At 54.8% G+C, this 22,566-nt stretch overlaps 6 protein-coding genes across 6 annotated transcripts; 4 read left to right on the forward strand and 2 right to left on the reverse strand.

Annotated features, from left to right (window-relative positions):
- Positions 1-245: 245 nt before the first annotated feature.
- CCOS01_12565 (uncharacterized protein) lies at positions 246-2,149 on the forward strand (the record flags this gene model as incomplete). Its single annotated transcript, XM_060460713.1, has 2 exons — positions 246-473; positions 566-2,149. The coding sequence occupies 2 exons, from the start codon at positions 246-248 to the stop codon at positions 2,147-2,149; spliced, it is 1,812 nt and encodes a 603-aa protein (XP_060308761.1).
- A 3,356-nt stretch (positions 2,150-5,505) lies between these two features.
- CCOS01_12566 (uncharacterized protein) lies at positions 5,506-5,928 on the reverse strand (the record flags this gene model as incomplete). The annotated part of the gene is made up of 1 exon (XM_060460714.1): positions 5,506-5,928. One exon carries the CDS (start codon positions 5,926-5,928, stop codon positions 5,506-5,508), a length of 423 nt encoding a protein of 140 aa, XP_060308762.1.
- A 299-nt stretch (positions 5,929-6,227) lies between these two features.
- CCOS01_12567 (uncharacterized protein) lies at positions 6,228-6,722 on the forward strand (the record flags this gene model as incomplete). Its single annotated transcript, XM_060460715.1, has 1 exon — positions 6,228-6,722. The coding sequence occupies one exon, from the start codon at positions 6,228-6,230 to the stop codon at positions 6,720-6,722; it is 495 nt and encodes a 164-aa protein (XP_060308763.1).
- A 2,554-nt stretch (positions 6,723-9,276) lies between these two features.
- Positions 9,277-9,597, forward strand: CCOS01_12568 (uncharacterized protein; the record flags this gene model as incomplete). Its single annotated transcript, XM_060460716.1, has 1 exon — positions 9,277-9,597. The coding sequence occupies one exon, from the start codon at positions 9,277-9,279 to the stop codon at positions 9,595-9,597; it is 321 nt and encodes a 106-aa protein (XP_060308764.1).
- Positions 9,598-11,512: 1,915 nt separating this feature from the next.
- CCOS01_12569 (acetyl-CoA carboxylase) lies at positions 11,513-18,522 on the forward strand (the record flags this gene model as incomplete). The annotated part of the gene is made up of 3 exons (XM_060460717.1): positions 11,513-11,698; positions 11,791-12,056; positions 12,126-18,522. The coding sequence occupies 3 exons, from the start codon at positions 11,513-11,515 to the stop codon at positions 18,520-18,522; spliced, it is 6,849 nt and encodes a 2,282-aa protein (XP_060308765.1).
- Positions 18,523-19,295: 773 nt separating this feature from the next.
- Positions 19,296-21,392, reverse strand: CCOS01_12570 (uncharacterized protein; the record flags this gene model as incomplete). Its single annotated transcript, XM_060460718.1, has 1 exon — positions 19,296-21,392. The coding sequence occupies one exon, from the start codon at positions 21,390-21,392 to the stop codon at positions 19,296-19,298; it is 2,097 nt and encodes a 698-aa protein (XP_060308766.1).
- Between the last annotated feature and the right edge of the window lie 1,174 nt (positions 21,393-22,566).

Genomic DNA, 22,566 nt, shown 5'->3' on the forward strand with positions numbered 1-22,566 from the left:
AGGCTGACGACAACGACACAATAGCACGCATTTGACGACTTTGACAATCATTCACATCGACGACTACAATTTTCATTTGTATCACTTCAACAACTTCTATTTGCGACCGCAGCGAGTGCCCCCACCTCGCACGTTTTGCGCCCACCACCACCAGACCCAACCACCCACAGTTACTCGCCCGATAACCGCCGAGCATCACATGCGATCCGAATAAACATCGCGACGGCGGCACAATCACAACAACCATGGCAGAGCCACCATCCTCACCGCCCAGCGAGGCGATGAGCCCTGAAGATCAGCTGCGCTGGTACAAGTCTCAGTATGCATCACTCGAGGAGGAACTGTCCGAGTTCAGGGAGTCCAGCAAGGAGCTAGAGCAGGAGCTCGAGAAGGATATCGAGCAGGCCGAAAAGAGGGAGCGCAAACTCCAGGAAAAGGCAGAGAGCCTCAAGTTCGAGGCCGAGGAGTGGAAGGTGAGATCATACCCTCTCCCGCCGGTTACCGTTTATCGGCGCGCATATCACATACCGAGAGATGTCCAGTTCTAACTGACCTTTCCCTCCAGTCAAAATACAACCAAGCCAAGAAGGATGCGAATACGGCTCAAAACACCCTGGAAAAGGAAATCACAACACTGCGCGACACCAACAGGACACTCCAGCTCAAGCTACGCGATATCGAGGTCGCCAACGATGATTTCGAGAGACAGGCACGGAACACCAGCTCCTCCCTCGAGGACCTCGAATCCAAGTTTAACAGTGCGATCGAGCGCAACGTCATGATGGAGGAGGAGATCAAAATCGGTGAACAGGAGCGAGAAACGCTGCGCATCGAGGCGCAACGCCTGCGCGAGGAGCTTTCCGACCTCAAGATTGAGGCCGAGGTGCTCCAGGACAAGATCAAGAAGCAGGAGCAACGTCATCTGTCCGCCATATCCACCGACCTTTCCGTTCTTTCATCCCCCGTTTTCGACAAGACCCTCGACGCCTCCCCCGGCTCAACCGCGAGCTCGCCCATGGTATCGACGCCGCCCGATGCGGAAGCTCTCCCTGCTGCCAAACCCGCCCAGATCAGCGAGCCTCCATCCCCGCCAATGTCCGACGTCTCTGCCTCCGTACCCAAGAGGATTGTCTCCCGAACACCCCTCAAGACCCCGGCCAAGACTCCAGCATCGGCGACTCGCAAGTCGCGTCTGCCGTCCACCGAACACAGCATCACGCCCAAGCCTCGTTCATTCACGACATCAGTGAGCAGCACCCGGCCGTCTGGAGGTCGTCCCTCAACCGGGCCACCGACACGCACACCTGCTCCTCGCACCGCCCCTCGCTCCATCTCCACCCGCATGCCCCCCAAGCCTGCCAACAACTCTCTCGCCCACATCAGAACCCTTACGGCTCAGATGCAGCGTCTGGAAGCTCGCGTACACAATGCACGATCGAAGCTGCCTGCTCCCGTCACAACACCACCTCGGGCCTCACCCCGCTCCTCGGTTCTCGGAGTCCACAGCGTACCGTCAACGGTTACTATCCGCTCACGGAAACGTCCCAGTGGCTCCACCGCCTCATCAGTACGGGGCGACGACACTACGCCATCCAACCCCAACTTCTCTGCCAGCACACGATCCAAGCATGTACCTCGTCTTAGCACGTCAGGTGTCAGCCGGTTGTCTTTTGGCCCGCTACCGAACCGAAACCCAGGGGCTGGTCTTGAACACAGCGATTCCACAATGTCTCGGCCGAGCTCACGGGCTAGCATCTCGTCGTACGCCAGGCCATCAAGTCGCACAGAAATGGCACCGCCCCGTCCCATCAGCCGCACCAGTATGTCTGGCACCCGGACACCCCTGGGTCGTCCTCGCAGCTCCTTGGGTGGCAGCCTGCATGCGCGCTCTGCTAGTATCAGCAGCCGCATCGATATTGACGAGGGCGACGAAAATGGCGAATTCAGAACACCTAGCAGGAGAGGCACGTATTCTCGCCTAGAGGCAGAAAACTCTGTGAGCGGTATTCCAGCCCCTACAAGCGGCATCCCGATGCCAAGCGGGAGACGGCAAAGCGGAGGAAGCGTCTCAGGGAGGCGAAGCTCGATGGGCCTGAGGAGTTCCATCATGGGCGCTCAGGATCAACTCGTTGAAGAGGAGACGTACTAGGCAGGGTTGAATCAAACCATCACAGGAGGAGGATTACTTGATACCAACAGAGCAGCACCGTTGCTTCTGACTACTTGACCCGGTGCATATGCAGTCGGGCCATGGGCAGCTGCGCAATTACAGCGAGCAACATACATACCCTCATTTTCAACAGAGAAGAGAGACGAGAGAGTCTCATTCTTTTCTTCATCTCATTTCCTTTGTTCATTGCTTCTTCATGACTACGGGGTTTCCAGGGCAGGCGTGTGGATACAAACTGCTGCATCCGAGGCGTTGGTATGATTCTAGGGTTTCAAACGGGGGATACAGCATGGCGGTGCCTTCTTTTCGGTTTCTTCTCTCTTGTTTTTCGCAATCCGGGGGAATATCTTTTTGTTGACACGCAAGCAAAACTGCTACTACTACAACTCACTTTTACAACTACCAAACACACACCCCGAACCCCTCCCCCCCCCCCCCCAAGATCCGTCGAAACATACCTTGGTCTGAATATACTGGTTTATTACTTCATGATTTGCTGCTTGGGTTCCATTGAGGCAGGTGTTTGTGAGTAACGTATCGGTCAAGTCTGTGACGATGAGAAAGGGATGAAGCATCGGGCTAAGTACGGTAAAGGGCGTGATGGTTGAGAGGTATTTCTGGGGAGCGGGCACCTGTACAGCCGAAGTTCTGCTCCAAACACTACGACACCAATGTCGGCACTCGACGCGGACAGAGTACTCATGTGCCCTGCCAAGGCTATGTGAACACTGTATTGTTTGTCAATGAAGATCAGACGAAGGTCGCGTGATGTGTTTCCTAGGTTCAGTTCGTCGCCGATTCGGCGTTGCGTCGGTGGTAGAGGGGAATGGGTGGGTGGGGTGTGGTGGAGTGGGTGAGGCCGACCGACTGACCCCGCGCCGGTTCGTGTCCGCCGTTCCGGTTCGTGTTTGTGGAGGAGCCGAGTTTTGGGGAAGGTTGAATCTGCGTGCCGAGTAGTGAATTAATCAAGAGCCTCCCAGACAAATCAGATAGAGAAGAATCCTTGACGAAGTGAATAGATTGCTCTTCAATCAGGATGCGCCCGATGCCACTCTCCATGGATGATTTACTTACTTACTGGTGGTGTTTATTGGGGTGGCCGGTGTATATCGTTACACAGACACGCACTCTCCCGCGCGTTCACCACAGCAAAAATAAACAAAATCACCGACCCAAAAGCCATCAAACAGACCAAACAAAAGGTAACGTTCCCACACCGAGGTTCGAACTCGGGTCTCTCCGGTAAGTTGCCAGAATCACAGACTGAAAGCGGAGTATCCTAACCACTGGACTATATGGGACTTTTCATGGGTTGGTGACCTTGATGAGGTCGTGGTGGATCGCGGCTGTTCGTGGTCCAAGTAGGTGCTTTGGTGATGACGGCCACATTTTTTTAGCTTGCCACTGCGCACAATGACACCGCCTCTTTTCGGTTGGAATGAATTGCGAAAGAGTTGATACATGTATGGATAAGATAGGAGTCTAATTTGAGGTGTAGAATTTAGACTGGACAGGTCTTGGGGGTGTTCGTTGAGGTTATTCAACTCTGAATGCATATATTGCATGACGAACCATTTTATCACGAATTCAAAACGATGGTCCTAGAACGAGGAAAATAGCCCCACTAGCTGACGCTTGTTGAAATGCCCATTGATCCCGTGAATCCAATCCGAGAACCTTTAGAGAACTTTTCCCAAGTTTCAGAATTTATTTATCTCGCTTTTTGTGTACATCTTTGCTGAACCACGCATCCAAAGACCGTTTATCCATCACCACATATTACTAGGTCACCCACGGGGGGAACACCAACTCAACCCACACAAAGGATCTTATCCTTCCATTCCAAGGATAATTGTACTAATCTGACTGTATCATTCTGTCGTGGCCGCTGCCGTGGTGCGACTTGATCATCGAGCTCAACTGATAACGCATCCTTCAACACGACTATCCTACTAAACAGCCAGATACGGAAGAAGCCGCATTGTCAGCCTTGTCCCCTAGTAAAGCTCACTAGACTTGAGCAAATATCTCCACAATAAAAGGAAGAGAATCCGCCGAATAGACATGTCCTTCTTGCAATGATTCTGCTCATATGAGGTACTTCATTGGGATGCTGATCTCATCACCTTTGTATGTGTTGTCTCATGCACACATGTCGCGGACTACGTTCATTGTACTGGCTTGAGTCAAGACCATGAAGACTCGGCCAATCCGCCCATGTACCTCCTGCAGGCGTGTCACTCGCTATACCTTGAACATGGCATGCGCAGATCTGCCGAAGCAAACATATCTACAACTACGCGCAAGCACCTTGAGGTCTGACGTGCGGCACACAGCTCCAATATTTACTGGAGACCTGTCATAAGACACGGGAACCACCTGTCGACGAGGCTTGTCTAAGGGAGGAATCCAAAACCAGAACCAAGGCCGCGGCTTCGGTGCTGGCTGTTTCGTTTCGTGAGTCGGTTTCTCTCAAGGTAGTGTCCTGGCACGTGCGTGCAGAATATCATACGGCGGGTCGCCGGGTTGCCTTTGAAGCTTCGATACATCCCAAAGACTGTAGGTACAGAGGCAGCCATCCCAGCTCTGGAACTTTGACATCCGCTGGCCGTAGAGAAGTAGCTTGCGGGGTGCGCAGAGAGAACCAGGTCATCGACATCAAACAAGACATTCGTCCCAGTCTCGGCTTTGAATAGCACTTGGCCTCATCTCATACAACTGTCACGAGCGGCATGCCAAGTGGCCAAACCTATCTGTACGTCGCTTGGCTAAACTTGCTGTGCAGATGCGGTCTCAGAGTAACGGTTGACTACCTACAGTGACGCACGTACCTGCAAACCCAGTTCGGACGGGCAGGCTAAGACCGGCGTTCAGAGCCGCTCGAGACACGATGCGGTCGGCAGTCGAGCTGCAGGCGCAGTCCTATGTGGCTCTGGTAAGTAAGACTGTGGAGTACCCACGATCTGGACGACGAAGCTTGATTGAGGAAGCGTGGACGCATTTGTAGGCAACGGCTTGTCATGTCAAGATGCGGCTGGAAATATCTGTAAATGACCTTGGATCAGAGATCTGTAGATTACCTTTGATCAACGTCCCGTTAATGGTGCTGCTAAATTCAGTGTCAGCAAACGCCGTCTCACCGGCGCTGGCTCCCGCCCATCGGCGTCACAGGTCGGAGCTGAAGGGGGAAGCCTGGCTATTATTAGGGGCACGAGCAGTCCGTCCGCTCCGGCTAGGAGAGATGGACGTCAATGGTGGGGCCCGTCTCTTTTGGGGAGTGCCGTCTCTCTGAGATCAAAAACATGGCCGAAGGATGATGACCGGAAGTGGGCGCGTCAGATTACGCGCAGTACGTCCCCAGCTTTGACAGGATCGGATCTGCTCGCCCCGTCTTTAGCGCGGCCAAGTTGGTATTTGTAGGGAGCTAGTGTAGCATCCGCTCTGCTCTCCGAACGAGGCGCCGAGGACGGGACGGCCTGAGGGGCCAATGCTCGGTGATATCCTCGCTCTGGGGCGTATTGGTGTACAGATACGTTTCGTGTCCTCTGGTCTGGGGTTATGATGGGGATTGGTACTCTATTGCGGTGGGAATGGGCCAACGGAAGTCCGCGCCATATGTACTGACAAGCCGGAATGTTGCGGTGCCGTGGATGGGATGGGCCGGGGAACTTGAGTAGGTGACGGGAGACCTCGGCCGCAGAGGGGTGGTGGAAGAAGCGAAGCTTCGGGTTCGCAGCGGCGGCAGCGGCAGTGGCCATGAGACGGACGCGTTCAGGGTGCAGAGAAGCACTGCGTGGTGAAGTTGAGATTAACTAGTTGGGAACTAAGCAGGCCTAGGTATCCATACCATGGGTTTGGTCCTGAGTTGAGGAAAGGCGTTCGTCCGCGAGGTGGTATCTTGCTCTCTCTCACTGTCGGAATCCCACTATCATTAGCCTCAGTCAGCATGCTGGCTGCATTTTGGCTTTCCCATCCCACAGAACATTTGTGGCTGCAGCTGACGACTGAGGCTGCGAGCCCCCTGCTCTAGGCGCGGTTCAAGTCTGAATCGATATTGATGTCGTTGGCGCCGGCGGGTTGGCTTCAAGCCGGGTGGAGACAGGAATGGAGCACGGGCTCCGCAGATGGACGGACAAGATGTTGGGGATCTGCGGGTGGAGATTTTCTCTTTTGGTCTGGCGCTGGTTGGCAATGTTTTTTCTCCCCCTTCTTCGGTGCTCTCTTCTCCTTCTTTGGGTGGGGGCTTGGTTGTTTTCGTGAGTTCGCTATTGGTGCTTGGAGAACCCCTGGCATTTCTCGAAGGGGCCCATCGAAGGCGACCCCCAAATTGTGTCCCAAAATCCCAATTGTTGGGGGGACCGACATTTACCGCCCACGTCGACGTGGCTCGGCAAAGCTCCTCGGCGACGGCATTGATGTTGGTGGTGGGAGGCAAGGCCAGGGCCTAGCAATTCCAGCTGCTATCGGCTTGACGAGGACCCCTTATCGGGTTGGACCGGTGGCCCCTTGGCCTGGCGCTTGGCTTGGTTGGAATTTGCATGTTGAATGGTGAAGCTCTGCCCCAAGACCTTGGACTCTGGGGGGAATGCAAGATGCGAAACTGAAGAGAACGAGACTTTGGCGTGGTTCGCGCGGTCTGTCCCATCCGAGACACCAAAGGTTTAGACACAAGCGTTTGGCCACTGAGTGAATACCAGTCCAAGCCAGCAGCGGGTGAGACCGAGAGTTGGGACGTTTGTATTTGCCCTGTATGCCCTGAACTTTGTGGTTCAGCATTCTCCGTCATCCATGGCGAGTGTAATAGTGCTCGACGGGGACTTGATCTGAAGCCTGCGCTATATGTGCATAGGTTCTGCAGAAGGCCAAGGAGGTACTAGGTCGGTAAACTTGGGTACCTGGCCCGTTCTGCGTACTGCGTACTGCGTAGCCTGTAGGTGCGAGTACTGCGTAGGACTAGCGGAAGCTGATGGACGTCCCCGGACGGAGAACCGGCGAGGCTAGGCGGTTTAGAGGTGCGTAAGCGAGTCGACAGTTACGGCGTTAGGTTGTTGAGGCTTGCACCCCTGGACGACGTGGGCGACGCCTGACTGACCGCCTGCGAGATTGGGTATGGGCTGGAGGGGTGGTCGATGGGGACACCCTGATGGAGCTTTTCTGATGAAACTTGAAGGGGCGGCCTGTCCATTTGTTCCATACTCCCAGACTCTCAGTGCCGGGCGACAAGAAGTCGGGGCCGATGAAAGTTGGGATGCCAAATGGGATGGATGCAAGAGATGCGCGCATTGATCGTGCCGGGCTCCTGAACTCGTGGGAGGGCAGACTTTGCCAGTATGTGTTTGCTTGCTGGGTCCGGGGTTGCCAACGGCGCTCTCGAGCTGTGGGTGTCGGGTCTGGGTGTAATTATACGGCGTTGATGAGGTTAACGATCGGTGTCTAACGGCCGGCGGTGCGGTGCGGCGGTGTCAGAGTACAGTGACAGGGTGCCATTGGATCGTGGCAGTCAGGTAACGCAACAGCTTTCGGACATTGTTTGGAGATGCCGTCGGGGTTCGGTGGTGGCAACGATGGCTGACCCGATCCGATCCTCCATCAAGTTCAGGAGCCCGCGGAGGGTACATCAGATTTTGGAAGGGAAAAACTAGGAGCTGAATTCTGGATGCGATTGTGACATTTCGTAGCGAAGGTGATGTGTGTATGTGTGTGTGTGTGTCGCTGTCGCGACCAACGATCCATCTCAAATATTAGGTGTGGTGTTGGAGAATGACAAGGTCTACAAGGCTGGAGGTGACGAAATGGTTGAGAAATTGCGCAACAGTCGAAAATCTCAAGGTGCAAGGTAAGGAAGGAATGCGGCAGCAACGCGCAATAGGTACCTAGGTAGGAGCTTTGGCCCAAGAGTACGTATCGATAAGGCCAACGATAACGTCCCGGGGTCTACAGGTGGAGACACAGGTGCCTCAGAGTACAGGGGAACTTGCCTCAAGAGAAAAAAAAAAAGATGCGAGGAAGAAGCTATGAGACTGAACCAAACAAGTAGCTTTGATTGGAGAGAGAGACACACATTGCAGGCCCAAATCTGAGAAAAAAAAACAGAAAGATTCCAGCGGCAGAATCCCCTGGGCCGGGAAAGAATGGCAATCAGATGCGCTACGGGATGAGGATCGGTACCTGAAGCCCCGTCATGGCAGACGTACCGGCGCAAGTATCTTTTGTTCCCTGTCCATGGGTGTTCAATGCTCCCGCCGGGTACGTACCGAAAACCAGGGGCAGAGAATGCAGGTTGACGTTTGTTTCCTCACGGTTTTTGTCAAGTACCCAGGATCTGTTTTGTTGCTAGTTGATGTTCATCTTGAAGTGACAACTTTGGGAGGGGAGGTAACATTACCCAACCCAACCCAATCAACGAATTATAATCGAACCTTATCTTCGTGGGGGCTGGGCTGAGAGTTGCAAGGGAGCCAGCATTCAAAACCATCCGAAAAAGGCTGAGAGATACAACGCCGAGGCTTTACTCTGTGGTTTTGGAGGGAAGACTCAAAAGAAAGAGAGACTTTAGAATGAGACTTGAGAGACATTGCCTTACCTAAGCCTTGGTATCCGTACTGCGGTAGGTTAGGTACGTAGTAGGCACCTTGGGTTTTGGGCATGGACAAGGAAGGACTGGTGCAGCCCGCTTGCCCGCCCACCCTTGGGCAGGAGCTCCCCCAACACCCCGGCCATTGGTTGAGGGAGGGGGGCAGAATCTCAGCCGGATAGATGGATTGGGGCATTTTGACAGATGGAGGCAAGGAGGAACCGAGGGAATCAGTGAACAATTAATGCGTTGCCAATATGGAAAAGTGTGAGTATCCATCCAGTCGTGTTCTGTATGTAGCCATCTACATACATCTTGTGTATTTGCAGCGCAGCCCACTGGTAGTCTAGTTGAGCGTATGATGTAAGCTTAGATGTGAGAAAAGACCCGACCTACCTAACGCTCACAGACTTGATCAATACGTAGACTGGCTTAGTGTCAGGTGCAAGTATCACCAGGAACAAGAGCAAGAATCATCTCAGTCCTTGGTCTTGCCCAATGTCTAGTGGCCCTTGCTGGTCTGGTCTCAAAAATGGCGATGCGCGTTGAACGGGCAGTTTTAGCTGAGGACGATCTTGCCTACTTACTTTGGGGGAAACTTGGTGATGGTGGTCCGTCACCCGCCGGAGTGAGGTACTCCCGGTACATGGACTCGGGTACCGGCTCAAGTACCTTTTTTGCACCTCGCACGTACTCTCTCTCAGAGGTTCCCCATCCCGGGAAATCTGCCATGCTCCTTCCTCCTCCTCGACCACAGCACCGACAATGGCAAGCACCAAGCACAACCGCACCACGATGCACCAAGCACCGAGACCGACGCCGTACACACATTGACACCGTACTCCGTCCCTAAGCAGATTTGCAGCTTCGTCCTCGTCTTGGTCCCGTCCCCATGGCGATGCCCGGTGCTTCGTGCCATCGTCAAGTGAATCACGTATAACAAGTGAACCTCGCCTGCTGTATCGTGTCTGGTGCCTTCTTTCTCCTGCTCGCTCTCTCCGCCCCCGCGTCGTCCCATTACTTGGCCTCCCCCTTCTCCTTCTTTTTGTCTCTATCTCCATCTCCCGACGGGCCTCCTCGTCGTTGTTATTATATTCTCCGGGTACTTGTCAGACCCCCCTACTATATCTCCTTTCTCATACGGACACGGATCTCCAGGAACCGATAGCTCCTCCCTGGCAGGTGGCAGTGTCGAGGGAACATCTAATTGCAAAGCTTCAGGCAGGGAAACCAACCATTTCGTTCAGATCCAGCTTTAACTTCCTTGAGCTTCTCGCGGAGAAGTAACAAAACCAGCAAAAAACACTATACAGTACGGTAGGTACCCTTGACTATACGGATACTCCAAGCCCGAAAGCATACTCTTCCCGTCCTCTTTCCTTTACCATATCGATCCTCTTTCCCTCTCCGTCCCGGACTTCCTTCCTCACCTAATACGGCCTTACCTGAGCAGTCCCCGAGTTTCCCTTCCTTCCCTCTCTCGAATACGGTACACCGTGCAAAGTACACACCCCCCTTCCCCCATCGCAGACCCCACACATTTCATCCCGTCCCACCAGGAGGTACCTACAGCTGGAGGTACAAATCAAGGTACACGACGTCTACTTTGATCTCCAGAAAAAGGTACTTGGCCAAGTGACTTTGCGCCCCTCCTCATCCATCCTCACCTTCGTTGCGCTCCTCCCACGCCGTCAACGCCGCTCCAACAATCCCCGTCAAAGTTCCAGGTCCCAAATTCCACATCGCTCATTGCCTCAACCCCGGAACTCCCGTCCAAAGAGTCCACACCTCACACACACACCTCACTCACACGCTCACTCTCACTCCCCTGCGCCTGGATCCTCCTCCTAATTATTGCTTGTTCCTGTACGGAGTACACACAGTATTGCTGGCTGTCGTTAGTCTCCAGTTCTCCAGTTCACCAAGTCTTCTGACTGCCTGTCCTTTTTTTTTTTGGTGGCTCATCTCATCCCATCCGCAAAGTCGCCGGACTACAATAACATCCTTCTATTCCCACTTCCCAGCAGCTCTTCTTCCCTCTCTCCTTCGACCTCTCTCTTCCCACTCTCTCCCTTCCATTCTCCCTTTTTCTGACATACCTTTTAGACCTTCTGTCCTAGCCACAAGACAGAAGAAGGAAGCATCTTGTCTTACCAAGCTTGCCCCCCAATTCATAACCAGGTACGTTGGCTCTAGGCATTGCTGCTTTGCTCTGCTGGCTTGCTGCTCGTTCTACGGAATACCGGCCAGTTAGTTAGTTGCGCGCGCAATCTCTCCTCTCAGGCCCAGCCCAACTGCTCTCGCCTGCTTCTCCCTGGCACCCGTCTCGCGCCGCCCATATTAACCCCTGGCGTGGCCTGCATTCCTCACCCACCCCAATATTCTCCCCCCTCTTAGTGCTGCCTCGCGCCCGATTTCCCCAACAAGAAACTTTTTTTGAGAACCGTGAGAGAGAGCTGTTTTTTGGGCTAACAATACCTCTTTTCCCGACTATCTAGAGACTCGAACAAATCTCTGTTCTACACATCCGCCACGATCAATTGCTCTGCCTATACCCCATACTGTTCTTTGCTGCAGAGACAGAATCCAACAAATTAATCTCCTGCTCGAATCTCCCCCCTTCGAGCAACCCGAAAAACTCCCCGACGACCACCCCACGTCATAACACCCCGAATCGAAGCTCCCCGAGCTCGCCCCGATTCATGACGGTCACTTTCTGAGATACCCGCGAAAATCCACACCACACCATACACAAACACACCGCAATCATGACCGAAATCACAGCAGCCAACGGCACCGGCCGGACTGTGCCTCACGTCAACGGCAAGGCGACGTATGCCGAGAAGCACAAAATCGCCGACCATTTCATTGGCGGCAACAAGCTGAGCAACGCACCGGCCTCCAAGGTCAAGGACTTTGTTGCCCAGCAAGATGGTCACACCGTCATCACCAACGTGCGTCAAGCCCCAATTCCGCCCCAAACGCTTAGGAGATCGTCCTTGGGGGTTCATGGGATGCAAAAATGTGCTGACCGAGTGCAAAATAGGTCTTGATCGCCAACAACGGTATTGCTGCCGTCAAGGAGATCCGTTCGGTCCGGAAATGGGCCTACGAAACGTTTGGCGACGAGAAGGCCATTCAGTTCACCGTCATGGCCACCCCTGAGGATTTGGCTGCCAACGCCGATTATATTCGCATGGCTGACCACTATGTCGAGGTGCCTGGCGGTACCAACAACCACAACTACGCCAACGTTGAGCTGATTGTTGATATTGCTGAGCGCATGAACGTCCACGCTGTTTGGGCCGGATGGTGAGTTTCCTCCTACCCCCCGGCGACTGTCGCCTGCTTGCCACGGTGGCTGACCATTTCTTTCTCCAGGGGTCACGCCTCCGAAAACCCCAAGCTTCCCGAGTCCCTCGCTGCCTCTCCCAAGAAGATCGTCTTCATCGGACCCCCGGGCTCTGCCATGCGATCTCTTGGTGACAAGATTTCCTCCACAATTGTTGCACAGCACGCCAAGGTACCCTGTATCCCCTGGTCAGGTACCGGTGTCGACGCCGTCGAGGTCGACAACCAGGGTATCGTCACCGTCGCAGATGACATCTACTCTAAGGGTTGCGTTACATCATGGCAAGAGGGTCTGGAGAAGGCCAAGGCCATTGGCTTCCCCGTCATGATCAAGGCCTCAGAGGGTGGTGGTGGTAAGGGTATCAGAAAGGCCCTTTCCGAGGACGGCTTCGAGCAGTTGTACAAGGCTGCTGCTGGCGAGATTCCCGGTTCTCCCATCTTCATCATGAAGCTGGCAGGCAACGCGAGACATTTGGAGGTGCAACTGCTTGCTGATCAGTACGGAAACAACATCTCCCTCTTTGGCAGAGATTGTTCCGTCCAACGTCGTCACCAGAAGATCATTGAGGAGGCTCCCGTCACCATTGCCAAGGACATCACATTCAAGGCCATGGAGGATGCTGCCGTTCGTCTCGGAAGACTCGTCGGTTACGTCTCTGCTGGTACCGTCGAGTACTTGTACTCGCACGCCGACGACAAGTTCTACTTCCTCGAGCTGAACCCCCGTCTTCAGGTCGAGCATCCTACCACCGAAATGGTCAGTGGTGTCAACCTACCCGCTGCCCAGCTCCAGATTGCCATGGGTATTCCCCTGCACAGAATCCGCGACATTCGTCTTCTGTACGGCGTTGATCCCAGGACATCCACCGAGATCGACTTTGAGTTCAAGCAGGAAGGTAGCGAGAAGACTCAGCGTCGCCCCAGACCCAAGGGTCACACCACTGCTTGCAGAATCACCTCTGAGGACCCCGGTGAAGGGTTCAAGCCCTCCAACGGTGTTATGCACGACCTGAACTTCAGGAGTTCCTCCAACGTTTGGGGTTACTTCTCCGTCAGTACCGCCTCCAGTATTCACTCCTTCTCCGATTCCCAGTTCGGTCATATTTTCGCCTATGGCGAGAACCGTGCTGCTTCCCGTAAGCACATGGTTGTTGCCCTCAAGGAGTTGAGCATTCGTGGTGACTTCCGGACAACGGTTGAGTACCTCATCAAGCTTCTGGAGACCGAGGCTTTCGAGGACAACACCATCACCACCGGCTGGCTCGACGAGCTCATCACCAAGAAGCTGACTGCTGAGCGCCCCGACCCCATGTTGGCTGTCGTCTGCGGTGCCGTTACCAAGGCCCATCTCTTCAGCGAGGAGTGCATGACTGAGTACCGCACCAGCTTGGAGAAGGGTCAGGTTCCTTCCAAGGACATTCTCAAGACCGTTTTCGCCATCGACTTCATCTATGAGGGTTTCCGCTACAAGTTCACCGCCACCCGTGCCAGCGTCGACAGCTACCACCTTTTCATCAACGGCTCCAAGTGCTCTGTCGGTGTCCGTGTCCTCAGTGATGGTGGTTTGCTTATCCTTCTTGATGGTCGATCCCACAGTGTTTACTGGAAGGAGGAAGTCGGTGCCACTCGTCTTTCCGTTGACGGCAAGACCTGCTTGCTCGAGCAGGAGAACGACCCTACCCAGCTCCGCACTCCCTCCCCCGGTAAGCTCGTCAAGTACTTGGTCGAGAACGGCGAGCACGTCAAGGCTGGCCAGCCTTTCGCCGAGGTTGAGGTCATGAAGATGTACATGCCCCTCATCGCTTCCGAGGATGGTCTTGTCCAGCTCATCAAGCAGCCGGGAGCCACTCTCGAGGCTGGTGACATTCTGGGAATATTGGCCCTTGATGACCCCAGCCGCGTCAAGCAGGCTTCGCCTTTCGTTGGTCAGCTCCCCGTCTATGGCGAGCCTGTTGCTGTCGGAACCAAGCCTGCCCAGAGATTCGATCTTCTGCACAACACCCTGAAGAACATTCTGCTCGGCTACGACAACTCCGTCATCATGGCAGCCACCCTGAAGCAGCTGATCGAGGTCCTCCGCACTCCCGAGCTTCCCTTCAGTCAGTGGAACGCCCAGTTCGCTGCGCTGCACAGCCGTATGCCCCAGAAGCTCGACGCCCAGTTCACTCAGATTGTCGACCGTGCCAAGAGCCGTCACGCAGACTTCCCCGCCAAGGCCTTGGCCAAGGCATTCCAGAAGTTCCTCGAGGACAACGTCGCTGCTGGCGATGCTGACATGCTCAAGACCACTCTGGCCCCCTTGACTGATGTCTTGAACGCATACTCCGAGGGAACCAAGGCCCACGAATTGACCGTCATCAAGGACCTCTTGGCTTCGTACATTGAGATCGAGCGCCTGTTCACTGGGTACGGAACCCAGGAGGACAGCGTCATCCTCAAACTGCGTGACCAGAACAAGGATGATATCCGCAAGGTCGTTCAGACTGTTCTTTCTCACAGCCGTGTTGGTGCCAAGAGCTCGCTGATCCTTGCCATCCTCGAGGAGTACCGCCCCAACAAGCCCAACGTCGGAAATGTCGCCAAGTACCTCCGCACTGCCCTGCAGCAGTTGACTGAGCTTCAGTCTTCCCGCACCACCTCCAAGGTGTCTCTCAAGGCTCGTGAGATCATGATCCAATGCTCTCTGCCATCCCTTGAGGAGCGTACCGCCCAGATGGAGCACATTCTCCGCTCTTCCGTTGTGGAGTCTCGTTATGGTGAGGCAGCCTGGGACCACCGTGAGCCCAGCCTGGAGGTTATCAAGGAAGTTGTTGACTCCAAGTACACCGTCTTCGACGTCTTGACCCTCTTCTTCGCTCACGAGGACCCTTGGGTCTCTCTTGCTGCCCTCGAGGTTTACGTTCGTCGTGCCTACCGTGCGTATATCCTCAAGCAGATTGAGTACCACTCTGATGAGACCGATACCCCTCTCTTCTGCACCTGGGACTTTGCTCTCCGCAAGATCGGCCAGAGCGAGTACGGACTGCCTCTTCAGTCCGCCGCACCCTCCTCTCCCGCCACTCCCAGCGGCAGCGGCGGCTCGTTCGACTTCAAGCGCATCCACTCCATCAGCGACATGTCCTACCTCAACCACAAGTGGGACTCTGAGCCCAACCGCAAGGGTGTCATCGTGCCCGTCAAGTACCTCGACGACGCCGAGGACTTGCTCGGAAAGGCTCTTGAGACCTTGACCGTCTCTGAGAAGGCCAGAAAGCGCAGCACCCCCGGTCTCATTCCTGACTTGAGTGGCAAGCGCAAGCCCGCTGCCCCCAAGGTCGACTCTGACGAGCTCTCCGCCGTCATCAACGTTGCTGTCCGCGATGCCGAGAGCAAGAGCGATCAGGAGATCCTTTCTCGCATCGTGCCCATTGTCGAGCAGTTCAAGGAGGAGCTTCTCAACCGCAACGTCCGCCGTATCACCTTCATCTGCGGTCGCAACGACGGTGCCTACCCCGGCTACTACACCTTCCGTGGCCCCGAGTACGTTGAGGATGATAGCATTCGTCACAGTGAGCCCGCTCTCGCTTTCCAGCTTGAGCTCGGAAGACTTGCCAAGTTCCACATCAAGCCCGTCTTCACTGAGAACAAGAACATCCACGTTTACGAGGGTGTCGGCAAGGCCGTCGACGGTGACAAGCGTTACTTCACTCGCGCTGTCATTCGTCCCGGCCGTCTCCGTGATGAGATCCCCACTGCCGAATACTTGATCTCTGAGGCCGACCGCGTTATCAACGACATCTTTGACGCTCTTGAGATCATTGGCAACAACAACTCCGATTTGAACCAGGTCTTTATCAACTTCACCCCTGTGTTCCAGCTTCACCCCCAGGAGGTTGAGAGCAGTCTCCAAGGCTTCCTGGACCGCTTCGGAGCCCGCGCTTGGCGTCTTCGTGTCGCCCAGGTTGAGATTCGTATTATCTGCACTGATCCCGACACTGGCGTCCCCTACCCTCTGCGTGTCATCATCACCAACACCTCTGGATACGTTGTTGATGTTGACATCTACGCTGAGCGCAAGTCTGAGAAGGGCGAGTGGGTCTTCAACAGCATTGGCGGTACCAAGGAGAAGGGTCCCATGCACCTGTTGCCTGTCTCGACCCCCTATGCCACCAAGAACCCTCTGCAGCCCAAGCGTTACAAGGCTCACTTGATGGGTACTCAGTACGTCTACGATTTCCCCGAGCTCTTCCGCCAGGCCATCCAGAACAGCTGGACCCAGTCGGTCAAGAAGCATGGCGCACTGGGCGCTCAGCAGCCCAAGTCTGGCGAGTGTGTCTCGTACACTGAGCTCGTCCTGGACGACAAGGACACTCTTCAGGAGGTCAACCGCGAGCCTGGTACCAACACCTGCGGTATGGTTGGTTGGATCTTCAACGCCAAGACCCCCGAGTACCCCAAGGGTCGCAAGTTCATTGTTGTTGCCAACGATATCACTTACATGATCGGTTCTTTTGGCCCCAAGGAGGATAACTTCTTCTACAAGTGCACTGAGCTCGCTCGCAAGCTTGGTATCCCCCGCATCTATCTATCTGCTAACTCTGGTGCCCGTCTCGGTGTCGCCAACGAGCTTATGCCCTACTTCAAGGTCGCATGGAACGACGCCAACAAGCAGGACAACGGCTTCAAGTACCTCTACCTCGACGACGAGGCCCAGAAGCGCTTCGCCAAGGACGTCATCACCGAGGAGATCTCCGAGGACGGTGAGAAGCGCCACAAGATTGTCACCATTGTCGGTCAGGAGGACGGTCTTGGTGTTGAGTGTCTGAGAGGATCTGGTCTCATCGCTGGTGCGACGAGCAAGGCCTACAACGACATCTTCACCATCACCTTGGTCACTTGCCGTTCCGTCGGTATTGGTGCCTACCTCGTCCGCCTTGGTCAGCGTGCTGTCCAGATCGAGGGCCAGCCCATCATTCTTACTGGTGCCCCTGCCTTGAACAACGTTCTTGGTCGCGAGATCTACACCTCCAACTTGCAGCTTGGTGGCACTCAGATCATGTACCGCAACGGTGTCTCCCACATGACCGGTACTGATGACTTTGATGGTGTTTCCAAGATTGTAGAGTGGATGTCCTTCATCCCCGAGAAGCGTGGCAGCCCCATCCCAGTCAGCCCCAGCACCGACGGCTGGGACCGCGATGTCGTCTACACGCCTCCCCAGAAGCAGGCTTACGATGTCCGCTGGATGATTGGCGGTCACCCCACCGACAACGGTGGCTTCGAGGCTGGTCTTTTTGACAAGGACTCCTTCGTCGAGACTCTCGGCGGCTGGGCCCGTACCGTCGTCGTCGGTCGTGCTCGCCTCGGTGGCATCCCCATGGGTGTCATCGCCGTCGAGGCCCGCTCCGTTGAGAACATTACCCCTGCCGATCCCGCCAATCCCGACTCTATCGAGCAGATCACCAACGAGGCTGGTGGTGTGTGGTACCCCAACTCCGCCTTCAAGACCGCTCAGGCCATCAACGACTTCAACAATGGTGAGCAGCTGCCTTTGATGATCCTCGCCAACTGGAGAGGTTTCTCTGGTGGTCAGCGCGATATGTACAACGAGGTCTTGAAGTACGGTTCCTACATCGTCGACGCCCTCGTTAAGTACGAGCAGCCCATCTTCGTCTACATTCCTCCCTTCGGAGAGCTTCGTGGTGGTTCTTGGGTCGTCGTCGACCCGACCATCAACCCTGAGGCCATGGAGATGTACGCTGATGTTGATGCCCGCGGTGGTGTCCTCGAGCCCGAGGGTATCATTGGTATCAAGTACCGCAAGGACAAGCAGCTCGAGACCATGGCTCGCCTGGACCCCGTCTACGCCTCTCTTAAGAAGCAGATGACTGCCGATCTGCCCAAGGAGCAGGCCGACGAGATCAAGAAGAAGATGACCATCCGCGAGAAGCAGCTCCTGCCTGTCTACTCCCAGGTTGCCATCCAATTCGCCGACCTGCACGACCGTGCTGGTCGCATGAAGGCCAAGGGTGTCATTCGTGACCAACTGGAGTGGGTCAACTCCCGTCGCTACTTCTACTGGCGTCTGCGCCGTCGTCTCAACGAGGAGTACCTCCTCAAGCGCATGTCGTCAACCGTCCTCACTTCCACCCCCGGCAACGACAAGTCCAAGGCTCCCGAGACCCGCAGCCGCAACCTCCAGCTCCTCGAGAGCTGGTCTGGTGTCGTCAACTTCTCCACTGCCGATCGTGAGGTGGCTGAGTGGTACGAGGCCAACCGCAAGTCCGTCACTGACAGAATCGAGACCGTCAAGGCCGACAACCTGGCTGCTGACCTCAGCTCTGTCCTGAGAGCCAACAAGAGCGCCGCCATGCGTGGTGTTCGCGATGTCATCCGCACGATGCCGCCTGAGGAGCGTGACCAACTCCTCAAGTACCTGCGCGATTAAACCAACATATATGGAGTATGGTCGGCGTAACGTTTATGGGTGGTGTAAGGGTATAATTGGGGTTAGACATGTTTTTCCTGGGATGATTATGACTATGTACGAGCATTATTCCGCATTTGTGTTAAGATAGATTTCAATGTTGGGAAAATACTCCCTTTAATGAACCCCCGTCTACCATGCATGTGATTGTGAAGTTGAATTGGGTACACTGAGATTGAGCGTTAATAGCGTGAGTGATCCGAGGGCGACCTATTTATCGGCTACAGCGTCGCTGGGTGATTTCCGTTGGGTTGTGTTCTTAGACATCACTTGCAGAGGGAGATGTAATCTGATGCTTGAAGTACAGAGCGTGCTGAATCCTGATTCGGCATCTGTAGCCTCATCAGGATGATGTAGTACCTCTTTCTCATTAACGAATCAACACACCATCAACATAAGGTACAGACCAGAACGAGACTCCTAACGCCCAGAAAAAACCAAAATCTTTTGATACACCCCGATCTTGATCCCCTCGAACGCTCCCTATACCTTCCTCATCTACACCTAGGTCCGCGCCCGACGCTCTCTCCTTTCCACGGTATCTGGACCGCAAGGTATTTAAGCGCGCCCAGCACCGGGTCTCCTCGTACACCGCAACCCAGCCATGCCTCCAGAGCCTCCTGGATTTCCCCAGCCGCACGCGAGATTATTATCATTCATCGCTTGCGGCCCCGTGGGCTGGAGGCTGGAGACATGGCCACTCCCCAATCAACCGCCTATACCTTGGCGTTGGTCTACATCGCCCGGCGCTTCGTCTGGCGCTCTCCGTCCATCGACGACGGCGTATTCGCCGGCGATGTAAACGGCATGCCGCCGGGTGTCGGGGGAGGCCGGCCTGTTAGGCGAGGATCGTAGCTGTTGGAGATCGCGTCGTGCGATCTCTTTTGACCTGTGGCTGGACCGGACCCGGCGATTGTACCTCGTGCTGGGGGCATGCCAGGCATACCTGAAGCCATCTGCGGTCTTGAGGCCATCTGTTCCTGGCTCTGGTCCCAGATATTGCTGTAGAAGGAGAGCTGCGGCGGAATCCGGGGCTGAATCTGGGGCTGGATTTGGGGCTGCGGCTGCGGCTGGGAGTGGAGGAACATGTTTCCAGTCGAGACCCGGGGGAAGGGAGCAACACCAGCCGGAGCTCGGGCGGAGGCAGTACCGGCCATGGGCGAGCTTAGTCCCGCATATTGTGACGACGCCGCCGTGTTCGCCATGTAGGCCGAGTTCATGTATCCCTGCTGAGCCAGCATGCCATTCGACGCGCGCCTGAATGTGCGTGGCGTCCGTATCTGGTGGACCACCGGGTTGGATAGATAGCCGGCCTGGGGTGGGAAGCCCTGATTTGGCATACCGTTGGGTGGCATGCCCTGAGGCAACATGCCCTGAGGTAACATGCCTTGGGGCAACATGCGCTGGGCCGGCATGCCGTGATATGGCGTCTGCGGGCTCTGAACGAAGTTGGGGAAGCCAGGGGGCGTGCTCTGGGGTGACATGTTTTGATATGCCAGGTACTGAGATGGCATACCCTGCGACCCTGTAGCCTGGGCCGACATCGCGAGAGACATCCCCTGCCCCCCGCTGTTGGGCATGTTGTTCCCCACGCCCATCGCCATGGTATTCAGGCCGGGATATGTAGGGACAGGTCTCTGAGAGACCTGAGGAGAGGCCGTATATCCATTCTGCATCGACATGCCTCCAGCTGGCATCATTGGACGCCGCTGCTGGATATCCGGCCGTCTATGGCCTTCGAACCTCGACATGTTCATGGCAGGGCGGGGGCCCTGGGATGCCGCTCTGACTGATGCCGCGTGGACGGGGGTGAGGGGCGCCGTTGGCGTGGCACCGCCGTGGGGAGTCTGCGCTCGAAGCGCTCTCAGGGTCGCTTGGTTTGGCCCGCTCAAAGTAGGTCTCATGTGCTGCGGAACCGCTCGATAGCTGGTGGGCATCTTGTTGCCCATTGCCATGGTATTCTGGGCGGGATATGTTGAAGCAGGCTTCTGAGAGACCTGCGGGGCGGGTCTTAATTGCTGCTCCTGCTGCTGCTGCTGCTGAGGTGGCGCTTGTGCTGTTGGGATGACGGAAGTTGATTGTTCGCTCTTTGTATTAGCGGTGAATGAAGTGGAATTTCCTTCGACGGGATTCTCAGGGGTAGGTTGAGAGAGAGGGGGGCTTGGGAGGTGAACTCCTGTTGGGAGACAGATGGACTGATGATTCTCAACGAGGCTCATGTCAGGAGTCGGGGGACATGAAGGGCCGCCGAACAAGCTCTCCAGGTCATCGGTTGTTGATTCCTCTACCTCCAGCTCGGGGACGTCGACCTCGGGCTTGGGGATGCTGGCAGTTATGTTCTCGTCGATGTGCTGGACTTCTCCGGGACCGGTTGGGATTGGATGAGATCCAAGTTCTCCAATAGACACTGGGCCGATTTGCTGTAGCACTTCAAGGCCTTCATTATCGTCGTTGGAGTCGTCTGAGATGACCACGATACTAGCGTGGTCTTCACTTCCAGACTCGACTGGATTGGCCTTATTCGTCAAGGCCATACTCGCCTTCTCAGCCTCCTCCTCCTTCTTCATCCAATTGCCAAGAGTCAACGAGATCTGTAGGTCCATGTACTTTCCTCTTTCGCGGATGCCACGAGACATTTCGAGATCCCAAATCTCGCATGTGGGATTGGAGCATTTGTAGACGCCACCCTCAGTCTTGCGACGCTCTGTGTTGGCGAGCAGGCAATTTGAGAGGCCAGGGCACAGTTCGCCGGTCTGGACGTATTTGGTGCAGTGACGGACCGTGTCTCTGGGCCAGTCGCATTTGCAAATAACTTGGCCAGAAACGCACATTTTGGCGGTTGTAATGATTATTGGTGCGTGGTGGGTGTGGTGATTCGACTACCTTACTGTCGATTGCTCAAGGATCGATCAGTTGACTTGTAGTATCGTACCTATTGCCTAGAGGCTGATTATAGACAGAATTGAATCGGGCCCGCCGTCGTGAATGATTATGGGTGAAGTTTGGGTATAAGTTATTCACAAGAATAGGTCCTGTGGTATGAGAATGGGTAGAGGGCAAGGCAGTAGAACTGTAATTAGAAGAAGAGAATAAGTTGGTTGTAAGAAGGAAGGGAAGCAGAGATCTGGGACAGAAGAGAAGGAAAAAGCTGGGAAGAAGAAGGTGAATCTCAAAGTACCGGAGATAGACTGGCTAAGATGGGAAGCCATGGAGTTGACCTTACGGCCTCAGAGGAAAAAGGGCGGCTCCTTCAAGTGGGGCACCCATCTCCGATGGCGATGGTGAATGACTTGCTATATAAGGTACCGTGCGATGAGTGAATGAAGGGGTACCGGAGATAGGTCCCGGTGGTGAATGAAGGATAGCCCTCAAGGTACCTGGAGTAAGTTCAGATGAGTTCAACCTGCTTGAGCAATTTGACGCAAGCTACCTCTATGATGTTTCTCCGATGCTCATATTAAATGTTGAAAAAGGACGAGCGAGCCAACTGCCTACCTCTTCGAACTTTCTCCCGTGTTCGCGTCAACTCGGGCCCGGTGATAAGTTTCTTTCACTAACGACTGGAAATGTATACCTGTGAATCTAGTCTCTGGGCCTTGGGAACTGGACTTCTCGGAGATGGAAATGTGGGTGTCCTCGTTTTGAGGGAAGTCTGATTTGGGGCTTACATCGAGGAGTTGAGGCCATTCTTCGGCGATAGAGAAACGTGGTGGACTGCGGTACTACTTGGTGTGTGATAGACACTATCTGAGCAGTAATTCATATAAACGTAGAGTCAGAAGCTGGTTGGGAAAGATCACACTGAGAATATTCCGCTTCGCCATGAGAGCTATGAAATCAGAGGTGCTTCGAAACGACGTTGAGGGCGAAAAAAGCAAGTTGAGAGTAAGAACACTGTTATCCCATCGACTACTACAAGGCGACAGTATAATAATCTCTAGCTTTTCTCTAAATTCTCTAAGATATAAATTTTTCTAATTTACGGATATAATAAAAATAAATTAA

Source organism: Colletotrichum costaricense, assembly GCF_030867565.1.
Source record: "Colletotrichum costaricense strain IMI 309622 chromosome Unknown Scaffold_15.1, whole genome shotgun sequence".
Classification (NCBI taxonomy): Eukaryota; Fungi; Ascomycota; class Sordariomycetes; order Glomerellales; family Glomerellaceae; genus Colletotrichum; species Colletotrichum costaricense.